This window comes from Lissotriton vulgaris, chromosome 1_1, assembly GCF_964263255.1.
Source record: "Lissotriton vulgaris chromosome 1_1, aLisVul1.2, whole genome shotgun sequence".
Classification (NCBI taxonomy): domain Eukaryota; kingdom Metazoa; phylum Chordata; class Amphibia; order Caudata; family Salamandridae; genus Lissotriton; species Lissotriton vulgaris.
Window position 1 is genome coordinate 445,141,426 of NC_141685.1, and position 25,375 is coordinate 445,166,800.

A 25,375-nucleotide genomic window follows, 5' to 3' on the forward strand; every position below is an offset into this window, starting at 1 on the left:
TTTTCCAGGTTTGTCTTTCTTCAGCCTGGTCGAAGCCATGTCTCCCTCTGCGTAGGCCAGCAGGCAAGCCACCAGGACGAAGAAGGGAGCTTCCACGAGAGGTTAGTGTTCCTCACCTGCCTCACGCAACCGGAGGCACCCCACCGGTGCAGCCTTCAAAGATCTCCGCAGCCTTCAAAGATTTCAGCCTCCTCCTTACCACTGCTACCAGACAGCCCCGGAGCCTCGCGTTATTCTCAGCCCTTCAAGGTCCGTGCCGTCCACTCTCCCACGCACACCTGCAAGGCTATGGACGGGCCTCGCCGAGGGGAGAGCGGGGAAGATCCTCAAAGTTCGGGCCCTCTGCCTCGGGGCCCAGTCGTCTTCAGTTGCGGCGTCACGGGTGCGGGGGAGGGGCACAGCTGCTCGTACCAGGCCTCTCTCAGGCCGCTTGCCACCACCAGTCCGTCAGACGGACCCAGCACCGACCGCCGATATGCGGCCCGCATTCCCACACCCCCGGGGACCCCCCGCCTCTCTCCACACCTCGGCTGCCGTGCTGGGCTACAGCTAGGAGACCCAGTTCTCAGTCCGTAGATTGCGGTTGTGCCTCACAGGGTTCCAGCTCCCACTGTTGCACCACACACCCCAGGTGCACTTCACGCTCCTGAGCGGGGAAGGCCAAACACAGCTCTCCACCCCACACACACCTTAAGGTCACCAGCCACCACTCAGCACACCAGCCTCCTCCGATCTGCATGGTTGCTTCGGGGTATCTCGCGCAGCCCAGGGCTCCGCCGCAGCTACTTCGGGTGCCCAAACGAGTCTGTTCCGGCCGTAGCTCCAATGCAGGCCAGTGTTGCTGCCCCAGGGAAGTCTGGCCTCGCTCCCAGCTCCGCTCACCTCAAGGCCTCATACCCAGGTACCTCTGATCCCTCGGGCGGGCCACCAGGCAAAGCGGGGAGTTCGGGGGCGCCCCTAGCTGCACGGGACACCGTTGATCAAGCCGGGGCGTGCGCTCACCGCACCGCGATTTCTCCTCAGGTTGCCTCGGCAGCGGGACTCAGTTCGTCCCCCCGGTCTCCTCGTGGGTCTAGGCCTCACCGCTTAACTCCGCTGATCCTCAGGTCGGACCCGTGCCATGGGGCCCCCAGCCTCCTGTTGAGTAGCACTTGGGCACCACAATTCAGCCGCCACTCCGGTTGCTTCAACACTCTTGCTCCGAGCGCGGCCCCAATGCGGACCAGTGTCGCCACTTCAGGGGGATCAGGCCTCGCTCCCGACTCCCCTCACCTCAAGGCCTCGCATCCAGGCACTTCCGATCCCCCGGGCCAGCCGCCCGGCCAAGCAGGCAGCTCGGGGGTGCCCCCAGCAGCACGGGGCACAGTCGATCAGGCTGCTGCGTGCACTCACCGCACCGCTTCTTCTCCCCAGGCCGCCCGACAGCAGGACCCAGGCAGCTCCGCCTGTCTCCGCAGATCTCCGGGTCAGACCCGCAAAATGGGGCCCCAAACCCCTGTTGAGAAGCACCTGGGCACCTGGCATCCCGATTCCGTGCTCAGATGGGCACCTTAGAGGGCGCTAAACAACGCGGTGAACTTTGCGGCGCCGAAAGGGACTGGAAAGCTCGTCCTACTCCGCCGCCATCTTGGCCACGCCCCCTGTCTGTGGCATTTAAACACTACAAGCCACATGTGTTCAATCTGATCTGCTTGTCAGCCACATTGACCTGAAAGTGTGATAATGAAGTGTAATTTTGATTAAAACCTGTATTAAAAGATTACTTCAAAACCAGTCAGATGTTTTGTTTCTTAAAACTCTTTCCAGTTACCAATGTCTTCTCCTTGTGTAGAAGAAATAAGGAATTCAGACGTAGTAAGTTTACTTCCGTTCAAGGAGATTTATTATCCATTTAAGCCAAGGAATATTCAGCAATCTTGAAACCCCTTCATGCTGTACATATCCCATCCTGTGTGCCCAAAGATGGATTGATCATCTAGTTTCTATTACGCTGTATCAAGTATCAAACTGCTCTTGCAAGAACTCAAATATACCAGGAGGAAAAAGCAGCTTGTGCCAAGACCAGCTGTACTGGGATATTTCAAGACAAGGCCACTGAGCCCTGGCCAAGTTTTATCACCTCTGCAAAGTACAGTGTTGTTACTGTGTACTTTAACCTTCCACCCATTCCCAGTAAGGGATTTTAATAGCAACCCTGTCTTCCACCAAGTGAACATGTTTTTCCAATAAGCACCAGGGATACAATTTAGTGCTTGGTTAGAGAGCAAGAAAGATCTCATCCAGGAAACAGCCAAGATTAGATATCTCAAAGTCTGAAAACCATCCTTATCAGGCTTGGCCTCATGTTCTTGGAACTCATTACATCTCCACCTAAGGTTAGACCTTGTACATGTAGTAACATGAGCAAAGCAGCAAGATGGCTACCGGGCTCATGCTAACCTAAAGATGTTGACACTGCCCTCAGCGACCATGTGACACCCTCCCCTTGGCCATGTTGAAGTTCATAGACAGACAGGTGTAAATTTTAAACAGAGCTAATTCGCATTATGTTCCACCCAAAACAGTGTCAATGAAAAACAACAAATTTAAAAACGTACCAAAAAAAAATATATATATATATGCAGTCTAGTCCGGAAAATCCAAAAGACTACATGTACAGTGGAATGCAAGGTTTTCCAAAAGGGCATCATTGTTGTTTATAAAAAAGAAGGATGCAATCCAATTTAGCAGAACGAATAAACATTCATGTTCCTCTTAATCCAGTGCATCAAGCAGCAGAATAGTGCAACTTGCAAGATATTCGATGAAGCTCTACTGTAAGATGCACTTCGCAGCCTCACAGGTATTCCAACAAGCCAATACTCTAAGTGCAGCTGCATGCATCATACGGACTTCAACAGAATAGTCCTGGTCATGGGCCAGCAAGGACCCACCAACAGGTCATAATCCGGGTCAGCGCCCAATGTTGTGGAGAGGCAGATATCCAAGGCCCAATAGAAAGGGCACCGTATGCAATGGAATACAGGTTGCACACGAGTGAAGTAGGCAAAGCGAAAGGTACGCCCATAGCTCACGCTCGGCGTAATCAGAGGCAAGCATCCAAAAAGTTGCTGCATTAGGTCATCGGTACAGTTGCCATCGGCCTGGTCTACACAGGACCACAGGATGGACATCTATTGCGTAACAGGAGCAGCAGTACCAGCACTCCACATGCCAGCAAGAGGATAAGTGTAAAACTTCTGAAGGTGCTGGAATAAATAGAGTTTATAAAGGCCGGTATTACTCCAAAAAGCGTCTGAAACGATGAAACAAGGCCGGAACCAACAAGTTTAAATAAATTGCAAAGCCTTCAGTATCAGACGCATTAAAGATCTGGTTAATCAGTTCCCCGAAATGTAGTGGGATATACGTATTCAATAGTGACTGAATCTTACTAGTAGTTCTAGCCACCTGCAATTCGAAGGTCTTTCGAACCGAAGTGAGAGCAACCTCTTGTTGAAATAATAGCGCTTTGAGTCTGCTTAGTTTATTAAAGTCTGTTTTCAAAGTGGGAATGGAAGGCCACAGTAAGCTATCTAATATCCCATGTGGGGGTGGAAAAAGAACATTGCTGCAACAAATAATTCTTTCAGAAACCGTTACTATATACGGAATGCCTGACCGTATCCGACAGCAGTTGTTGTTATTCAGGATAAGATAACTACCGTTAGAAAGCAATGTGAGAGTGGTAATTATTGATGGGACAGGCATTCCTTTTAGAAAACAGGCCAAATAGGGCGCTGATACATTGCAAGCGCCACAAAGTTGAACTTGCGTACATACTAACGCGTGTCCCACTGTAGAATCGCAGTCCTGCCCTGTTAGGAAAACCTCTTTATCCTCACGTAGTCCGTGAAAAGTAACCGGTAACGACCACATTTCGTGCAGGAAAGTGCTACCCAGGTGTTCAAACCTTCTGATAACGATACATTTTCATACATGCAGTAAACTGAAAAAGAGAAATCTGTAAAGAAATAACCCTGTATATTAACCATACTGAGGAATCAGTCTCTGCTATTGAGAATGGTAGCTATTCTAACTTCTCAATATGTAACAACGTGTATGTCGAATCTTTCATGGACATAAGATTCTGTTTATCTTTCAAATTAAAGGGCAAAAACATGGCAGTTGTGTTTAAATAATCCCAAGGCGCTTTCCCATTTTTCTACAATTGCAAAGTCCAGCCAAATTGCATCAGAGAGCGCAATTGATTTTAACCATGATACAAAACAGACACATCATTCTACACAATGTCATGTACATGCCATCATCCCTAATGTTCAGAATTGAGGCCCGTTTTGATAACTTTTATTTGCTGTTTGGACAAATGAAATAGTTATTTATCCTCTCAGCTTCTCCCCTTTCCTCCCAACTTTGTCTCCTCTCTCTTCCTTTAGCCTCTTTACTCTTGAATACATTATAGTGACATAGATCTATGTAAAATTGTTAAATAAATAAAAAAGTCACGTCAATGTGTATTAAAGATTACAAATGGTGCTCAGTCTGAGTAAGATTGCATGATGGGCATGCAGTTCTTGCAGTGATAGGTATTACTCAGTTCTTTTGTGAATAAGTTTGTGCAGGCCACATACTTGGATTTCCCCTTAAGTGGAAAATTGCCATCTCCACCTGTGAACCCAAAACATGCTGCTTTGATGTAATCAGCTCCGTTTGAGAACCCCTCTGCTTTCTTCTTTCCATAGTGACTATGACCTTTCAAACCAATATATACAGAAGCAGTGCACTGAGCCTCCAAAACATTTAAGGTCAAAGGCAGCTCAGTAGAACAGATGGAAGGAAAGCTTTCTCCAGTTGAGGTATTAATAGCCATGAAAAAAACAGCATTCGCTCTTCCACACTATATTTTATCAATCAAATACCTTCTCTTTGAACACTTGAAAGACTCACATTTCCATTCCCATATCCCATGCTTTTATACGTTCTTCTGAAACGTTAAGTGGGCTATAGGTGTCATTGATAGTTATCTTATTCTATTAAAGGCTGCATGGTATCTCGAGGACCGTGATCAAGCACATATGAAAAGCATGCACTGCTCCAGAGTTGAATTGAGGCTGAAGGAGCAGGCCGTGAGCAAATAGCAAATAGTGTGCGGATCGAACTACAGGCCTGAGGAATGTTTATTTTAGATCTGTTGAAGACAGGAAATGGGATCTCCGAAAAAGTGGGTGCTTCCATCAATGGAAAACGTTGTATCATCCATATCAAATGTAGTACAAACCTTCATTCTGTCCGAATGTGTCCTCTCATGTTAGGTTAATCAGTCACTCCATCACAAATGCCAGAAACTGGGTAAAACCCCTCGACTTACACAAGCAATGCCCAGATCAGTACTATGATGAGGACACCACTACTTTAGTGTTCTCTGTCAAGTACCCCAGGAACAGTAGTTGCATACCTAAATGTAGTCTCCTTCAGACATGTATGCCAAGTGCCCAGAATGCCGCAGTAATCCTTCCATCCCTTTTGGTAACTTGAGTTTTCTTTTTTTTTTATCATGCGTCTAGTCAGTTCTGTGTATATTTACTAGGATTCTGAGATTCAAGCAGCACCTTAATCCATAAATATGTTTGTAATAGTGCAAGCTTATTGTGAAACCTTGGTCCAGAACTTCAGCAGCACTAGATGTGCTCGATGCTACTGCAATTATCAAAGGGTTGTAGATAAAGTCCAGTTATCCTTTGAGGCTGCTGTTTAAAAATACAATTCTACTCCAGTGTATATTTGTGGGTCTCAGCTATGACTTGATGTTTGACTTTTCCATTGTTTCTTCATCAGAAATGGAAGTGGAGTATTTATTTCTGACATTGTCAAAGGAGGAGCTGCTGACCTGGATGGAAGACTAATGCAGGGAGATCAGATCTTGTCTGTTAATGGAGAGGATGTAAGGAATGCATCTCAGGAGTCTGTTGCAGCCATTCTCAAGGTGAGTGTATGTCTCAATTTTGAACAGGCAAATGGTGAAATTTAATTTGCACTTACATTAAACTACCTTTTTGTTTACCTAAAACTCGCCACGTCTTCACAAAGCTGACATTTAAAATATCATTAGTAGCCTGTCTCTAGTGCTGAATCTTAACTCAAATAGTTCTGAATTTGCTTTGAAAAGTAGAGATCCGCAAATGGCTTGTGAACAAACTTAATGTTGTAAAAGTAACAGAAGCATTTGACAAAAAGCTCATATAATTGCACATTGATACATGTAACCCTGCTATTGCAAAATGTGTCTGGTCGTTTTAACCTTAACTCTCCTTCCACCACCATCTTCAGTAAATATATGTTTTTCCTAAGAGTAGAAAAGCATGGATTAAGATGTTTAATCAGAACTGCACTGTTTGTTAAATGAGTATTGTTATTTACGTTATCTAATTGTGCCTCTTGCAACATTTTGTTTAAATATAAATTTTCATTCTTTTTCTCTAGGTTGCGCAAGGTCTTGTAACTTTAGAGGTTGGTAGGCTTAGAGCGGGTTCTTGGATGTCATCAAGGAAAACTTCTCAAAACAGCCAGGTTCGTACCTGTTTCCTTCCTGCCATCTACCTTGACCTTATTTTACTGTTTTTTGTAATTCATTTATACATTTTTCGTAAATCCTTCTGCAGTCATCCCGTCAATTAACAAAACTAAAAATTATCTCAAAAAGATTGGTCACTCAACTCACTATATGTCAGGTGGGGATGGTGGCTTGTAGAACTCTTCAGGTTTGTATTCTTAGACTCCTTAAAATGCGTCTGGCTTACTAGCATGGAGAAACGTCTGTCGTCTGGGATTCTGATGTAGATAAAGCATGAGAATCAACACTCATAGCTGAAGCACATTGAAATATCCTGCCTTAGCATCAGCTTTTTATATTTGGAGGAAGATATTTGCCTGACTGTAAAGGGTGTGAGATTAATGGTCTTCCACAGACAGAATAGTTGATGCTGTTTTATTAGAAATGCAGGATGCAAATACAGATCTGGTATTAATAAACAATGAGGAAGTCATCAATGCTGTTGATGTACTAGATATTGGGAGAACAGCTGCCAAAGTGTGACTGCATTTGAAATCCAAATTTGAATATTGAAAAAAGGGCCATTGGTACAGATGCTGGATACAAGTTAAAATGTACCTCAATGGCCCACTTCGGATGAACATTCATACACTAGTTTCAGTAGATTTAAAACCTTTTCATTTATATCCTGTAAGGTACAAGGTGGGCTAAAGTATTTCGAATGATATTTGCTGTTAAGGCTATAAAAAAGAATGATAAGAATAATATCACTGAATGCACACAGAGGTATGTATAGGGGGTTATGGCACTTAGTCACACATGGAGGGCCCAAAGAACCTGGTTGCCCAGAAACTCATATAGCTTCTTGGGAGTGGGTAGAGTGCTTTTTTCCCCCTCTATTAGGAACCAACGTGCTTAGATTATAATGTAGATCTTATGTTATCTGAAGAAAATGAAGGGGGCAGGAGAGTGCTAGTGAAATTTGCACTAGAAGAACCCTTTAACTCAATACTGGCCCAAAAAACTTGTCTTGATAATAGCCCCTCTGATTTGAATCACTCTGAACCATTAATATGGGGGCCGTACATAAATACCTTTTCAAATGTTATAGCTGCTAGAGTCCCTGTCCCTATCTCTTGGAAGGGAGCAAAAATTATGCAGATCTTCTAGAAGGGTGCTAGGAATAATACATAACAACAGAAAATGACTGGTCTTACGTGATGCGGTACTAGTGACTGAGAAAACCAGGACACATGCAAATACAAGGAGTTACAACTGGCTGAGATATTCCCATCAGACCACCCTTTGGCGGAGTCTCATCATATGGGATATTTGTTTAATCCATCCAACCTGCCGCCCAAGCCATCAGATGATGGTGCGGATATGGATGTAGAATAGAACTCTAGCCAAGTTGTTACTCAAGGGTAGTGCTCAGGGTGTGTAGTGCAGTGCTGTGGTGAAGAGTTTAAAATTAACGACTCAGACATGAAAAGTATTTTAATAGGGTTTGTCTGAGTGCCAACGTTAAAATCACGCCTGGTAGTATGAATCTATAACTACACTATGGCGCTGTGCAGGACGGTCGACATGTTTCAGCCAAATTGGACATTTTTTATCCAGCTTTTGACCATAGATGATAAGCTACTGCAACCTAATGAAGTGAAGTGCATAAGTGTAAAATGAAATAATATTTGTATTTAAGTGCCAAAAAGTAATATCAGAATACTTATATCTACCAGGAACTTGGAGCCCCAATGTTCACAAGGAAGAAATGCATTCTATCTTTATCCTGTTAGAAAAAAGCACAAGAAAAATACATATTCACATGTATAGCCATATATTCACAATGATAATGAAAATGATAACCCAGCTGTGAATACTCAGCGCGGTGAGTATTCACAGCTAGGTTATCATTTTCCTCTGTGAATGAGTTAGTTCACTCTTGAACAAACCGAGTTCAATTCACTTCTGTTTGATGTGTTGTCTGTACAGTTTCTTGTGAATATATGGCTATACATGTGAATATGTATTTTTCTTGTGCTTTTTTCTAACAGGATAAAGATAGAATGCATTTCTTCCTTGTGAACATCGTTGCAAATGTATTTTAACATATGACACCTGGTGTGTGTAATATTTCCTCTTGTTTTTCTTCTTAGAATAAGCCAATATAGTAAAATCAGTATACAGGAGAGTAGGACGTCAACATGAATAGGTATACAGAAGAGAGTAACAATACGATCCACAACCCGCTAAGCTGACGCCAGCATATTTCGTCCAACTCACGATTCAGGATAATTAATACCAAAACAGACACCCAGATTATGTGAAAGAGATAGATTCAGGATAAGCAACCCGCCTATTGTAAAAAGGAGAAAAAGAAAAGAAAAAAAAAGGCCATAGAACTAAACAAAGACAAATTTAAAAAAAACCTTCCCCATTCCCACCACCCTGCACCCCTGCAATGGCTACGGCCTAACCCCACTAGCAGCGTGCCTGTCGCCCCACAACTAAATCCTAAAAAAAGGTGAAGAGTGGAGAAGGAGATATCATACATGCTCCCGGCTCCCCTCCCTCACCGCCAGAAGCAAACCACCCCGTAATATGGTCAAGACATTGTGAAGCAGCAATTACAATACAACCGGGGGAGTTTGTAAAAACCACCCGACTCCCGCATCATTGTAGGCTACGAGTTCCGTGTCAAATACAGCCGTGCTATCAAACCCGTACGATCCGACTCAACCCTGGCCACTCTGATTTTTCGTGCGAGCTCTCTCCGCTTGAACCGCCATCCCAACAAAAGAATCAAAACGTTCAAGAAAGTCAAAGTCAGTGCGGTGCGGTCGAATCCAACGTATTAATACTTGAAGTCCACAAATCAAAAGGAGATACCTGTCCACCAACAGTGAGGCACCTGAACGTGATTGAGTCAACTGGGAGAAAAAGAATGATGTATCAATCCGATAGTCACTGATAAAATTATCCAGAAGTATAAAATCGGCTGCGTCCATCTTGGGAGGTATCGGCATTGAGTATGCAGAGTGATTGATAGTTCTAGGCTCGCTAGCTGTTGTTCGGTAGCCGACCGAAAACACCAGATCAGGTTCCCACTCTGGGTCCTCTATCACTGGCATGCCCTGAATCGCGGGTAACACAACGTGTTCCAAAGCTATTGAAGAGTCGTGGTCCGGTCTCAGACACATACTCTATGCTGTTACGTCCATTTTGTGGATGATGGCGGCAACCTGCGAGTGAAGCGCCCCTATGGCGGCCATTATGGTCTGCAACAACGGCGTACATTCCACCCGCTCCATGTCTTCTCGCGAAACAATGGATCAGACCTCTGGCCCCGGAGGTCGACTACTCCAGGGTAACAAGTACAAGCGGTCCGACATTACTGGAGGGCACCCGTCATTCTCGCGGTCTAGACACCGTTGCCGCAAGCGAGGATCTGAGCCCGTCGACCCCGGGAGGTCAGCAGGGTCTTCGGGCAACGGACTCCCACACACAGCAACCGGTGCGTCCACCGCGTGTCCTTAAAATCCACCTGGCCACCGTACCACCATCCAAACCGGTCAGGATATTCTCCACTTCGGGAGACCGGACGCTGCCCAAGTCCCGCGGCCGATGTTGTTCAACTCTGACCCAGGTGGGTTAGAAATCGAGGTCCCGGCTTCCACGCTGGGTTAGGCCGAGAATGAAAACACGGCGTAGCTCCGTCATTCGAGGAGATGGAAATCTCGGGATTTCACCTTTATGCTCTGCAACACTTCAGCCACACGGGAGTCTGGAACGATTTCAGGATCAATATCAGGATTCATGAGCTACTGGCGGCGGTCGGCAGAGCCGGGAGCTTACGCGGCCATCTTGGTTGCGAGCGTAGCTCCTCCTCCACGAAAATCTTTTTGATGACCTTTCACCTCTTTGCTCTTGAGGTTGCTTGAAGATTGCTATTTTCCTTTCAGCCCCAGGTAGTGTCCATATTCTTTGACTTCACAAACTATCCAGTCATAAGAATGTCATTTATGTCTTGTTGAGGGGGTATGTGTGGAATAGGTGATCGTCAAGTAAAGGGTAATGGCTTTTATGCTTGCTGGTCTTAAAAGGACGCGTTCTACTCTGCTTCAGCTAGGATATTGCCCACCAGGAATATGTTTTTCTCTCTGGACAATACTCCATAAGCTGCTATCCACTCTCCGGGCTAGCCCATTGCCCCAGGACTACTCCTGGGTTAGGCACTTCCTTGAATGTCCATTCAGGACAAGGGCCCCAGTTTGAACCCTAATTCTTTGGTCACTTTTTCTTGGGTAGATATCCACAGTATAGTTCAACCCAATGATAAGTGTCCGACGTATATCTTCCACATCACAGGGAAACATCCCATAGCCCCAAAACACAGTCCCCTGCCTAGGACAGGCAAACACAACCCAAAAAGAGGAATTACCCTGCTCGCTGAAAAAGCCTATGTGCTACCCACCAAGGTGCTGTTTTTTGCCATTTATTCTTCACAACTGCTAGCCAGCAAAACCTGCTGCTCTACACAGTGTGCCTGTCCACCTGGTCTTCTCAGCAGAGTAGACACTGACTTTATGACCTATACCTCCATTGTCTGCCAGTGTCCTGCTTTCTTAATGGTTACATGTTGCTTCCAGCATTTACAAAGTTGGTCAAGCTCGGACAGAGCGAAGCAGGAATAGGTGGTTTCTTCCTTCAAGGCCTGGAACCTCTCAGCATTAACACTGTCAGGTAGATGTTCATCTGAGTTCTGTGATATAATTATTCACAACTTTTCTCTAGTTTCACATGAGCAGGCTGTCGAGCTGCAGTCAGGTAGGCATGTCGTTGGAGAGTTACCCCCTAGAGGTGTGAGACCACCATGATCATGCATTGCATCGACCTACCAGGGGTAGCACTGGCCCTGGCACTACTTTCATTTGAGAATGCCTGTTTTTTATAGTCCTCATTTGTATCTAGCCTTTATATTTTTGAGAGATCTAAACAGGGGAAGAAACGAGAAAGCGGCAATAGCTGGAGCTATCTTGATACCCGCTCCAAGGCTCACCCGAGTACGGACATCCGATCTCTCTTTTTATAGAGAACATGTGATTTTTCTTCACACATCGGGTCCTCGTCCCACCTGAGCCTTAGACCTCGCTACTCTGTTGACTCCCTCCTGTTTACTCTCTATTATTACAGGTCCTGCAGAAAGCTCTGCACCAGAATTTTCAGTCCATACCGATTGGGCTTTTCCTGGCCTGTACGGCTACCAACGTAATCATAGGACTTGAAAAGAAAAAAAAGAAAAACAGCTCTTTGCTACCATAGAAAGAAAATTAGAGGATTCTACTTTCAAAAGAAAAATATCTTTCGGGATGTTTAAGTTTATCTACTTTTACACCACTCATTCCAAATCTTCCAAAATGTTGTTTTCTTGGTTACACTTATAGCTCTATCTAATTTTGCGAACCTATGTATCAAATTGATCCATTCACACTCTAATAGGGAAACGGGTAAAATCCACTTGATACATAATTCCCTACGCGCTAATTAAAAGAGTACAAACATGTTTATTCAATGTGTCTCGGGTCACATTTTATTTATTCTTCAGCTTTCTTCGTGATACTAGTATGCCATTAGGGTGGCTTATTGGACATGAAGTATTTAGTCTCTGGTACTTGGTAAAATCTATGGACTTGTGGTACTGTTCAGCTAATAATCTTACTTATTTAAAGAAACTATATACATATGAAATTGCATTAATTTAAGTGGATTGTAATTCTGGTTTTCTTAGATGAGCCAACACAGTGTGAACAGTAGCCTGCATCCTTCAGTTGGTCATGTCAACTCCAGCTTACATTCCTCAGTCAGCAGCAAAAAATCTACCTTAGATGTTTCTCCGCGGAATTCAGGTAATTGTCCTCTGCTTTTATTTTCTTGTAATGTACTTATGCCTTTTCATTTATGTGTCATGCCAGTCAAACCACAGAAGCTTCTACTGACATGCAGTGCTTTTACCCCAGTAAAACATAAGTGAGATGAGAAGACAAAGGATATTTTTTCACAGAATGCATGTTGTAATTAATTGATGGTGGATGAAATACTGATAATCCAAGAGTTTGAGCTTATGTTTCAATGTATAGATTTATACACTTTTATCATGATTCTTGTATACACCTTTGTCTATAATTACTGTGCATGCCAAAATAGCATGGCATAAAATGTGCAGTTATATAGAGTGCAATATGCTGTTTACTACCATTGTTGAGAGTGGTGAGGAAAGGGGAATCATAGCACTCGAAGCTTTGCCTCTTGTGAGTCATGACCCCTTCCTGCAGTTAACACTGGAAATAAATAACATATTAATATTTGTATATCTGAATGTATATTATTTATGGTATGCCAGTGAAAATAAATGTAGCCGATTGAAACATTATTTGGAACAAGTGTATTTATAAACACATGTTTATACAAATATTATTACAGTGGCCCACATAATGCTGTAAGTCAGCAGACACCTATGCCTGTGGCATGTTTCCAACTCTGAACTCACCCCTCTGTGCCCTGCTTAATGCTGTGGGCCATGGAGGCAGCAGAAGAGCAGCTATCTTACCTGCTCCTGTGTTTACTATATGCTCTCCCTTGGGCAAGGCAAGAGGACTGTTTCCCAATTACCCTGATGCATGAAATGACCCATCAACACTTTAGGAATTGCAAGGGGAGTGGTTTCTTTCACACCTCTCAAACAATTCTGTCAAAAAAGGAACATTTGAACAACAGCTGTTGAAAAGAGATAGCATAGAAGTCCCAGGATCCTTCAATGGGTTCTGACATCTACCAAACTCTCCTGAACTCTTTTGAGTCACCAATTCAAGATGATCGTACAGAACAACTCGTGAAGCCCTTCTAGCAATCATGGAAGCACCAGTAAAAACACAAAGCCTAAGCCATCAAAAATGGTGTTTCCTGAACCCTCCTGATCTAAACCACTATCGGAGGTATTATTGAGACTGGGTGAAATCCGCAAGGTTGCAACCATCTCCACTCCTGGCAAACACATCCACTACGATTGCCACCAGACCTGGATGTTAAGTGAAAACTGAAGTAACTAGCTATTCAATCTGAAGCAGTCCACCCAGAACAAACCCCAATCTCCCTAATTTTATATACATTTTTTCCTCTTCAGGAGACCCCCTCCTCCAGGTAGTCGCCTCTGCACCTTATGCTCCCCATCCAAACAGGTTTACATCCGATTCTGTCAATATTTTCTGGAACTCAAGGAAATTGCCAAGCCAGTCCAAGCCTCTGCCATGTCTAACCACTACTTCAACTCTTAAGATATCCTGTGAAGGCCTCTTACCCATCCAAACTCCCTTTAACCTCTGAAGTACTCGATAATGAAGTGAGCCTGAGAAGACAGTTTGCGAGTGCCTGCACAAAACAAGCCAATATCCTCGATGCCATTTTCATGCCCATAACCCACCGTACCCATGTGTCTATTTTCTTCACCTTCTCTCTTGGCACAGGCAAAAAACACTACACCATCCTAACATGCACTGTACTACTTCTTGTTTCCATAAAACTAAGGCTCTCCAAGAAGATGGGCATGTGAGTATATTTCACTGAAAGATGGTGTTCCTGTGCCATCAGTAAGATGTCACCTAGCTTTAAAAAAACAAAATCCCCTGAAAATCCAATGTGTCACAGGAATCAACCAAAAATAAAGTCCTCAATTTATAAAAGTTGTGGTGATTATGCTGTCATCACCACAAATATTATAAGTTTATATACATTATTTTCCTCACAATAATGTGTTTCTATAAAAAAGAGGACTATATTGTGTGATTCGTTTGGCACGTTGGATTTTATTTTGAATGATTTGTTAATATTAAAATTCCCACAGTAAAGTGCAATTGGATCGAATACGTCTGACCCTGTTTGTTTTTGATTTGCATTCTGACATAAACTGTATGTAACAGTGATTTACATAGATGTGCACTTCGCACCTGTTATGACTTTACCTGTTTAAAACATGTTGATAATAATTGTGTGTTTAAGCCCAACACATATATGTTTTACTGCTATTTGAAATAATTTGTTCCTTCAGGAGATTTCTTTGTATACATAAATTTATAACCAGGTTTACTTGGTTGCCCTACTGTAGTTTATGTAACCTAGCTATAATATGTGACATCAGACCTGAAGCCCAGCTGCAATTGTATGTAAATCTTTTTGAAGCTCCACAGTACTGATGTTTGAACAAATGGCAGGCAATTTAACCTCCAAAGCTTTCATCCCCACCAGAAAGGGATTTAATCCTGTTGTTACCTGGACACAAAGATAGTTAAATATCTATTGTTAATTCCAAACTTGTCAACCAGTCTTGGTTCCTTAATATGTTCCTTTAAAGATAGATCTGCGACATCTTAAAATGCCAATAAAGGACTCAATCCTTTAAGTCCTTCATATTGCTAACCAGCTTCTTTTCATGCTCTTCCACTAAAAATATATTGCTATAAAACCTCTCTTATGTTTCATGGTATGAATTATTGAACTCTTCTATTGCAATTTTCTGACATCATTGGCGAACTCTACCTCCTGAATACCAAAATCAAACTCACCCGGTACTTTGTCCTAAATAAGTACAACTGTAACATATATTGGAAAAAATTTGGACCATTAGTCATTTCTCGCCTCTTTAAGAAAAACTGACCAAGGCTACCACCCTGATGTATAAGGTATGCAAAGGTCTAGATTCATATTATAGTGTATAAAGGAGGTCTAGATCCCTACATCCCTGAAGTGGCTTTTGCTCTTCTCTCTCTTTTGGTATTACTTCTCTATACTGTTTCACGTTGTGGAAGCAGCTTGCTTAGTTTCTGTACCCTTGCATAAAATGATGCCCAGGTAATGCCTTCTCCACAGCTGGGGCACTCACACTGAGTTTGACTGGCCCCTGCAGAAACCTTATTAGAAAAGACAACCGTCCTATCCTTTAAGCATTTTTTAACATTGTAGGCAAAAAGGCCCTGACTTGAGCTGAATTGACCAAGTTCACCAGTTTCTGATTAATTTTGATCAAAGTGGTTTTACCGCTTACCATTGAAATTGCAACATTGGTACTACCCAATGTTCATACTGTTATCTGAATCCGTTGTGTTAACTCACCGAAACCAACCTAGCTATCTGACAGATGCCCGGTAGAGCTACCCAATAGCTGAAGAGGAGATGGGCTGTGGATTCCCCCTTGGCCGTCACCTACCCAGCTGGACCTGGGGCAGACTTTCCCTTCGTCTCTCAGTCGTATCAATACCGTACCCCCTTCCCCTTCTTCACTCCATTTTACTTACCCTCTATGTTCTTTAATTGTTTTTAATGGCATGTTTTTTGTAATTTGTAACTGATGTAATTTGGCAACTATGTGAAACCTTATGTAAAGTGCTCTGATACCTTAAGGGCTAGCCAGCTCTATATATAACTCTTAAAATAAATAAATAAACCTCAGTGTAGGCTTCAAACCGTCCTATAAAAATCCAATGCATAAAAATCCCAACACATCTAAAAGGTAATCCTAAACATTTTTGTTTAACTTTTATTAGCACCCTTTCTGGGATCTTTCTACTCCTATTAAGAAAAGCTAATACATTGGCATTGAAGTCAAGTTTTACTGCCAGATAATTAGATATGGGTTACTCTTGGGCACTTTGATTTCTGTCTTACCCTGGCCTGGTTTGGAATCTGCTGCCAAATCCAAATTCAACATAATCAGCTGGAGGCTGGGAAGGAAACCACTTAGGGGATAAAGAATTCTCTATTAATATGGTGTCAACCATGTCTTTCCTCAAAATGATCTTCAAGACCTCTGTAAGTCTCCTTTTCATCAGCAACACCCACCCCTATTTTTTACTAGAACTTGATCAATCCCCCCCAGTCCAAATCTGAAGATAAACTCAAAATTAGGTCTTCACCAGTTTCCCTTCTCTGAGTTAGAGGACCGCCATACCTCATGAGACCAATACGTCTCCTCATCCATATTACTAACCTCCCTTGTATCTACATCCACACCACTTGCCATTTTCTCCATCAAAGGAAGCAACCTTCAAAACTTTTCTCCATCTGCTCACCAGTTCTAAATGCCTACCACCAGCTATGTGTACATCAACTAGAGATGTCTAACTACCAAATGGCCATGGCAGGAGCAGTGATACACAATTATGGACTCCCACTATGGTGTGCTCTGTGAGCCACCAAGAAGTTCTGTAAGCCAAAGCTTCACTTAAGAGCCCACACAGCACAAAAACTTTTCAAGTTGCACTCGTCAGCTAGCAACCTTTTTTTTTTTTTATGAACAAATTTTTATTGATTTCACAAAGGAATACTCCAGCATTGCTTCATAGACCCATGAAAGTTGTGGATTACATATAAGACTTTGCACAACCCCTCGGACAGATACCATTAAAATACAGTTATGTGACAAATTGATAGTTCCCTGACGATCAACCCACCTCCCCCAACCATTTCCCCCATACTTTGTGGTATTTCTTGTGGCACCCACATGCTTCGTACATAATCTTCTCATGCGTGGCGCACCGGTCTACCCCAGCCCGCCATCTTCCGATAATCGGGGCTCCGGATATTTCCAGGGGGCTGCAATGTCCCTCTTAGCGACCACCAATGCTGTAGTTAGAAATACTTACTTTTTCCTAGACCCATCTAACCTGTCAATAATGCCCAGGAGTGTGTGCTTAGGGTCCTGTGGAACATCCCACCCCAGGATTTCAGTAAGCGCTTCCTCCTATTTCCTTCCAGAACCGCGCCAGGTCGGACAGACCCATACCATGTGACGGAAGTCCACCGGGTTGTGACCTCATCTAGTACAGGCAGGGATCGGACTGAACCCAGCCCGATGGAGGCGTGCCGGGGTGAGATAAGCTGCGTGTTAATAGTAAAGCTGGACCAGGCGCAGCCTAGCAGATGCAGTGACTGTTCTTTGGGCCATAAGGGCATCACGCCAGTCCTCCTCCTCTAGGGGGCCAACCGAGTCCTCCCACTGAGCCTGCTGTCGGTCCAAGGAGGTGGGAGTATTATGGATCAGTGTACGATAGAAGTGTGAGATGCCACCCCTCCCCAGGTCCCCACACATTATCTGAGCTTCAGGTGGGCTGTGGTCGGGGAGCCGTGTACCCGTTGAAAGGTGTGAGCGGAGGGCATGTCGCAGCTGCAGGTACCTATAAAATTGTGATGAAAACCTGTTTTGGAGGTCTCCAAAGGAAAGCAAATGGTCTCCCACCCACACGTCTCTCAGCTGCGAAATACCTATGAGGTCCCAAGCCCTGAAACTCTGCAGTTCATTCACTTCCTTGAGACAGGTCCCATTCCACAACGGAGTACACTGTGTCAGCATGCGCGTCCACTTGGTGTGCCGCAGTGCAGCCCTCCAGGCCAGCAACACCTAGCGTGTCACATCGGGGAGGCAAGTGCAAATAGGGGCTCCATACATCATAGACTGAATCCTAGCAAGGCCCAGTTGCCCCAGTATTGAAACTTTCGTAGGTTCCCATGCTTTTGTATTATTCCCCGTCGTCGGAATGGGAGTCTCGGTAACAAAAATAACATAGCAGTGGGTACAGAGGAGAAAGAAAAAGGCCTAGGCCTCATTCCGTTTTGTAGCATATTACCCTCTTTTTGTAAAAGAGACCAAACTTAGCTATCAGCCAATCAGAAGAGCCTCACCCCATAGAACCCTCCTGAAGGAACCTTAGAGCCTCAGATTTTCTACCGCACGTTGTGCTTAGGGAGTCTCCTTTGAGCTCTGCTCATTTCATCTCTTTTCAAAAGTTTTCTACAGGATTTCTCTTCAGGATTGTACAAGGATGGCTGACAAGGAGAAGAAGAAGGCCCTATTCAAACCATGTTCCACCTGTGGCAAAAAAAGGTTTTTGTGGAGGATAAACATAAGGATTGTATTTATTGCCTCTATCCGGATCATAAGGCAGAGGACTGCAAGATCTGCTGCACTTTTTCTACCAAGACCCTCCGGGATCGTGCTGGGAGACTTCTTACCTGGCTCCAAAAGCAGAAGGAAAGGAAACACGCAGTTTCCATTCACAGTGAGTATTCATAGTCAGCTGTGTCATCTAGAAGGTCATTCAAAAGGGGTAGGGGGTCCCCTTCTCCTTCTGTGGAACATTCTTCTAAGGCCTCAAAAAGACCCCCAGAGAGTCTGTGAGCCAAGGGCCAGGCGAATCTCCTCACCATAGTGAAAAGGAGAGGGTAGGACCATCTAGGCCTTCTAAGGGTTTGAAGACTGATCCAGCCTTCAATAAACCCTCTTCCTAATCTTCTGACAGAAGGTCCAAGTCATCGACGATGAAGGCGTCGTCGACGGAGGCTCCGTTGACAAAGAAATTGAAGCCAAAACTAAAACTGGTTCCGTCGACGGGCTCGTCGACGGAACATTCGACATCGAAGGGATTGTCGACGAGGTTGGAAGCGTCGACAACAGCTGCAACAGCGTCGACAGGAAGGTCACCGACGACGGCATCGGCGACGAAGGTGTAGCTGACGACAGCGACGTCGACGTTAACGACGAGGGCGACGACGACGATGTCGACGACAACAGTGTAGTCGACGAGGGCCTCGACGACGACAACCTTAACAACAACGGCTGGAATGTCGACAATCTCGACGTTGACGACATCGACGACTCCAATCTCGTCGTCGCGTGTTCAAGTGTCGACGAGGCATGTTCTGTCGACGGAGTCGACGACGACGGCATTCACAGTACCATCGTCGACGGGACCGTCGACGATCTTGGCATCGGAGAAAAGAATCAATATTTCTTTGATAAAAATTACACCGGAGATGACATCTCCTAGGAGGGTAACGCCCTTGCCACTAGCTCTACTATTTGATGAGGAGGAGTCAGATGAGGATGATCAGGACTCATATGGCTACGCTAACAGTCCCTCTCAACTTCTGGTCAAGTGTCAGGAGACGGACTCTGAAGGAGGGTATGACCAAGAAGATGGTTATCGTCATCAGGTCAAGAAATGGTTTTGGTACCATCTTCTTTCCTGCAGGACCTGCATAAGATGCTGCAGGATTACAAATCTAAGGCTGCAGGGCCCGTTCCGGCTCCAGTTGCGCAAGCCGTGCCTGCCTGACTTCTGCCTCAGCGGCTGTTCCTGACTTACCTGCTCAGGTGTTCCCTCAGCCACAGGCATCAATTCCACAAGAGCCTTCCAGACCAGCAGACAGCCATGATTATTCCTCGGATGAGGGTCATGATTTGGATAATGAGACTAATCAAGCTACTGAATGGGATGAATACATCATTCCGGACTCTCCATCTCCATATCCGGATCCGGTGGATTCCCCGCCAGCGGATGTAGGGGGTTTTCATCAGCTGATTGAAAGAGCGGCTGGCAGGTTCAAGTTGGCAATGCCTGCGGTGACATCCGAATGTTTCTTGTTTGATTTCAAGGAACCTTATTGAAGGACGACAAGGTCCATTCCAATAGTGCAACATCTGTGGGAAGAAGGCCGTAAGGCTATGAAAAACCCAGCAACGGTAATCCCTGTACTACAGTGTCTGGATGAAAAGTACAAAGCGCCTGAGGATGGTCCAGCTGCCTTAACGGGCCACCCAAGACCGGACTCGGTTATTTCTCAAGCAGCACAGAGAAAATCCTGCAACCCCTCTGCTCCTTTAACAACTCCTCCAGACAAGGAAGGAAGGAGATTGGACAATGCTGGGAAGAGATTCAATGGCGAGTCTTCTGGTGCGGGCAGCTAATGCCCTGGCAATATTGGGCAGATACGACCGCCAGCTTTGGTGTGATGACACACCGTTCCTGGATGAGCTTTCTCCAGAGTCGAAAGCAGAGGCAAAAAAGGTCTTACAAGAAGGAGAGGCGATTTCAATGGAGATCATTGACTGCGCCATGGACATTGTCACACCGGCGCTTCGTTCGTTGGCTGGAGCTGCGGTCCTCCGTCGCCAGGGGTGGCTGAAGGCGATCTGGTTTCGACCCGAGATCCAAAATAAAGTCTTAGATCTTCCTTTTGATGGGGAAGCACTATTCGGGAAATTGACTGATGACACTCTCCAGGACATCAAAAAAGAAACTGAGACCGCCAGATCTTTGGGTAAGCTTCAGTACCGCAAAACTCCTTTTAAGGGATCCAGAGGCAGAAGTACAAACTACAGAGGATCTTATCAACAACAGAGATACTCATCCCACGGCTCAGGTTCCCAACAATACTGCCAGCCTGATCAACAAAGGCAGGGCTAATACTCCAATTACTCCAGGTCTTACAACAAAGGGAAACAGGCTCGCCAGGGACGTGATACGCCCAAGCGACAATAGCGGCCTCCTGGCTCTTCCTACTGTACCTTCCTCCAAGAAGTCATCAGTTGGAGGCAGGGTATCCCAATACCTTCAAAATTGGTCCAAGATAACATCGGACCGTTGGGTGCTCAACATCATTCGAAAGGGCCATACCTTGGAATTTACTCAAATCCCACCACCCGAGCCCCCTGCAGCCATTCCGTGGAAACACCTGCGTCTTCCGCGGCTCAGAAGTTCATCAAATGCTCCTGAAGGGGGCTATAGAGCCGGTTCCCTCCGACCAAAGAGGACAGGGATTATATTCCAGGTTCTTCCTGGTAAAGAAGACGCTAGAGAAATTGCGCCCCATTTTAGATCTCAGGGAGCTCAACACGTATCAAATCTCCCTGTCTTTCCGGATGGTCTCTCTTCAAGACACCTTTCGGCTGATCAATCTGAGGGATTTCATGGCCACGCTCGATCTCGAGGATGCGTACTTTCATGTACCAATTCACCCAGCACACAGAAGGTTTCTACGATTCACAGTAGCCAAGAGCCACTTTCAGTTCAGGGTTTTACCCTTCGGTCTTCGCTCAGCCCAGAGGATCTTCACAAAGGTGCTGGCGCCAGTAGCGGCATTCCTGCGAAGGAATCATTTTCAAGTCTTCCCCTACCTGGACGACTGGTTGCTGAAAGCCCCATCCGGGGAAGCAGCGTGGGACGCTGTTCAGGCTTCTACAAACCTGTTTCAAAATCTAGGGTTCACTTTAAAGAAAGACAAATCATCTCTGGTTCCGTCCAGAAAGGCACATTTCCTGGGAGCCATCCTAGACTCAAAACTCTCAAAGGCTTTCCCAACCCTAGAGAGGCAGGAAAAACTGCAGACCATGGCTCGGAACTTACGAAAAAGAAGGTGTCTTTCAGTACACCGCTACAAATCTCTACTAGGGGTAATTTCATCATGAATACCTCTGATTCCTCACTGCAGACTGCGAATGCGTCCTTTGCAGGAACAACTGGACATCCAATGGAAACAGATTCACGGATCATTCGACGACAGGGTGACCGTCACTCCGACGATGAGGAGAGCGGCCCTATGGTGGACAGACTTAAGAAACTTGTCCCAAGGTCTATCCTTCGTAAGCGATCTGTCTCCTCAAGTAGTGACAACGGACGCGTCATTGGAAGGTTGGGGAGCAGTGATGCAGGACCTGCATGTCAGTGGCCATTGGTCTCCTCACGATCGGCGGCTCCACATCAATCTCTTGGAACTGAGAGCAATAAAACTGGCTCTACAAGCCTTTCTCCCTCGCCTAGGAGGTTCACAAGTGCTCAACAGGACGACAACACCACGGCCATGCATCACGTGAACAAGGAAGGAGGAACCAGGTCTCTTCCATTGTCGCAGGAAGCCCAAGAGATATGGGAAAGGGCGATCCTTTACGGGATGTCGCTAAATGCAGAACACTTGCCAGGAGTTCTAAACGAGAACGCCGACAGGCTGAGCAGGTTATCCTCAGTCAGTCACGAGTGGGAGTTGAACCAGCGAGTTCTAGAAGAGGTCTTCAGCCAGTGGGGCAGACCAGCAATAGATCTCTTTGCCACGCCGACCAACAAGAAATGCCTTTCTTATGAAAGCAGGCTTCACCACCGAGGATCATTGGGGAATGCGCTTTCGATAACCTGGTCAAGGACATTTGACTACGTCTTTCCCCCCATCCCACTGATCCCGGGGCTTATCAGGAAGATTAAAGTGGAACCATGCAGGATGATCTTGATAGCCCCTGCTTGGCCGAGACAGTTCTGGTACACGGAGCTCCACCTGTTGTCGCTAGCTCCTCCTCTTCCCTTGAGGACTATTCCAGATCTCCTCATAATGTCCGAAGGACAGGTTTGGCATCCAGATCCACAGTCATTACACCTGACAGCATGGCTCCTGAGCAGCGAGAATTTATGAATCTCCACATCTCAAATTAAATTAAAGAAGCCCTCTCCCAGGCGAGAGCTCCTTCCACAAACAGGACTTGCTGCTTCAAATGGAAGAGATTTTGTATTTGGTGCAGGAGAGAGAAAGTTGACCCCTTTACTTCAAAACCTCACCCGCTTCTACCTTATCTCTTATCCCTGGCTAAGTCGGGCTGGCCCATTCTTCTATAAAGGTTCATTTGGCAGCCATTTCAAGATACAGACGTCTGAGTCTGGACCTTTGTTGTGGTCTTCCAGGATTGTTAAGCAATTTCTAAAAGGCTTGTTCCGGGTCTATCCACCCGTGAGACCTCCGCCTCCTACTTGGCACCTGAATATAGTTCTCACGCAACTCATGAAAAGCCCATTTAAACCAATTCACCGATCCGACCTGAATTTCCTTTTATGGAAATTGGCTCTCCTTCTTGTCCTCACATCAGCGAGACGTATTGGAGAATTGCAGGCTCTCACAATCCAGGAGCCTTTCCTGCAATTTAAAAGGAACACCGTTATCTTGAGAACTAACCCAAGGTATATATCAAAAGTACCCTCAGACTTCCACTTGAACGAGCCGGTTATTCTGAAGGCGTTTTTTCCTCACCCGGCTACACCAGTGGAGAAGTAGCTGCATTCTCTGGATGTACAACGATGTTTAAGATTCTATTTGGATCGTACCAAAGGATTTCGGAAATCCTCCCAATTGTTTGTTGCTTTTGGTGGTCCGAGCAAAGGTCTCCCGCTGTCAAAACAGGGGATTGCAAGAAGGACTACGAGTGCCATTCTACATTGCCATACTGCAGCAGGGAAAAACCACTGACTGGCAGGGTTCGGGCACATTCCACAAGATCAGTGGCTTCTTCAACAGCCCTCTGCACTAGAGTGCAGATTAAGGATATTTGCAGAGCTGCTACCTGAAACAGCGTCCACACCTTTACTAAGCATTACTGCTTGGAATCCTTACAGCAAGAGGATGCGGCAGTGGGCCAGGCTGTCCTGAGGAACCTCTTCCAATAATTGGTGAGCCTTCGTTTCTATCCCACCTTCCGTTATTTTGCACATTTTGTATTTGTATGTCATGTTGGCTTTTGCAAAAGCATTTATGACACAAAATGTGTTTTTTATTGCTAACTGCTTGCTACTCTGATACAAAAGCATGGGAATCTATGAAAGTTCCAATACTGGGGCAAGAAAACTTACCTGTAACTTTAGTTCCCTAATATTGGTAGCTTTCATAGATTCCCATGTGCCCACCCACATCCCCGAGGAAAGCTCAGCCTACAGTAGATATGATGATTGTTACACAACGGCTATGAAAATCTGAGGCTCTGACGTTCCTTCAGGAGGGTTCTATGGGGTGAGGCTCTTCTGATTGGCTGATGCCTAAGTTTGGTCTCTTTTACAAAAAGAGGGCGATATGCGACACAAGGGAATGAGGCCTAGGCCTTTTTCTTTCTCTTTTGTACCTACTGCTATGTTATTTTTGTTACAGAGACTCCCATTCCCACGACGGGGAATGATACAAAAGCATGGGAATCTATGGAAGTTACCAATACTGGGGAACTAAACTTACAGGTAAGTAACTTGTTTTCTTCTCCCAACTCAAGCCTATAGTACTTAGCGGCAGTCTGGACCTACCTTTCCCCCACAAAAACCTGGAAATTATACAATCTAGTTCGCGAAACCAAGTTAGAGGAAAATAACAAGGGGGTGTTTTGAAGGACGTAGAGTAAGCGGGGCAGGATCATCATTTTAAAAAAGGGCCACTCTTCCCATGGGGTTCAGGGGCAGCGACTGCCACTTCTGGAGGTCCACCTTGGCACGTTTCACCAGAGGAGTAACGTTGAGGACCCAGCTCAGCTCGGGGAGCAGGGTCAACCAGATCCCCAAATATTTAAAGGATTGACGGCGAAGAGGTATTACAGATTACCAGTCAAAGCATTCTCTGGACAGATGAAGGAGGTTCAGAACCGATTTATCGGGGTTTAGCCAGAGGCCCGTTCGAAGGAGGGCAAAATGCGAAGACAATGTGGCCCGACTGGGCTGGATCTGCTAAGTAGATAAGGACGTCGTCAGTATGTAAGGCAATTTTGTCCTGCTCTGCGTTGGGCCATTCCCACCCCCACACGCGTTCACACGACCGCATCAGGGAAGCCAAGGGCTCCATCACCAAAGCGAAGAGCAGAGGGGAAAGTGGGCAGCCCTGCTTCGTTCTCCTGCGAATAGAGAAGGGTTCTGATAGGACCCCATTCACAAGGACTCGCGCTCTCGGAGAGGTGCACAGCACCCCGACCATGGCTCGTAACCGGGGACCGAGGCCCATCCTCTCCAATATGTCACCAAGAAACCCCAAATACACAGAGTCGAAGGCCTCCTCGAAGTCTACCAGGAGAATCGCCAGGTATGGCGTTAGGAGATGACGGTGGGCCAGAGCGGATTGCTGTCCACGCTAAGGCATGAACCCGCACTGGTCGGGATGAACCAGTGTGGATAAGTGGGGTTTAAGCCGCTGGGCGAGTATCATGGCGTACACTTT

The 25,375-nt window shown here is 45.5% G+C and overlaps 1 protein-coding gene across 6 annotated transcripts in view; it reads left to right on the forward strand.

Annotated features, from left to right (window-relative positions):
* Positions 1 to 25,375, forward strand: part of PATJ (PATJ crumbs cell polarity complex component) — a 1,366,227-nt gene that overhangs the window by 1,152,297 nt on the left and 188,555 nt on the right. For all 6 annotated transcript variants that reach the window (XM_086953328.1, XM_086953320.1, XM_086953345.1 and 3 more), the window contains 3 exons: positions 5,836 to 5,983; positions 6,481 to 6,567; positions 12,339 to 12,456. In XM_086953328.1, the coding sequence (XP_086809454.1) occupies positions 5,836 to 5,983; positions 6,481 to 6,567; positions 12,339 to 12,456 (353 nt within the window). The remainder of the gene's footprint in view (positions 1 to 5,835; positions 5,984 to 6,480; positions 6,568 to 12,338; positions 12,457 to 25,375) is intronic.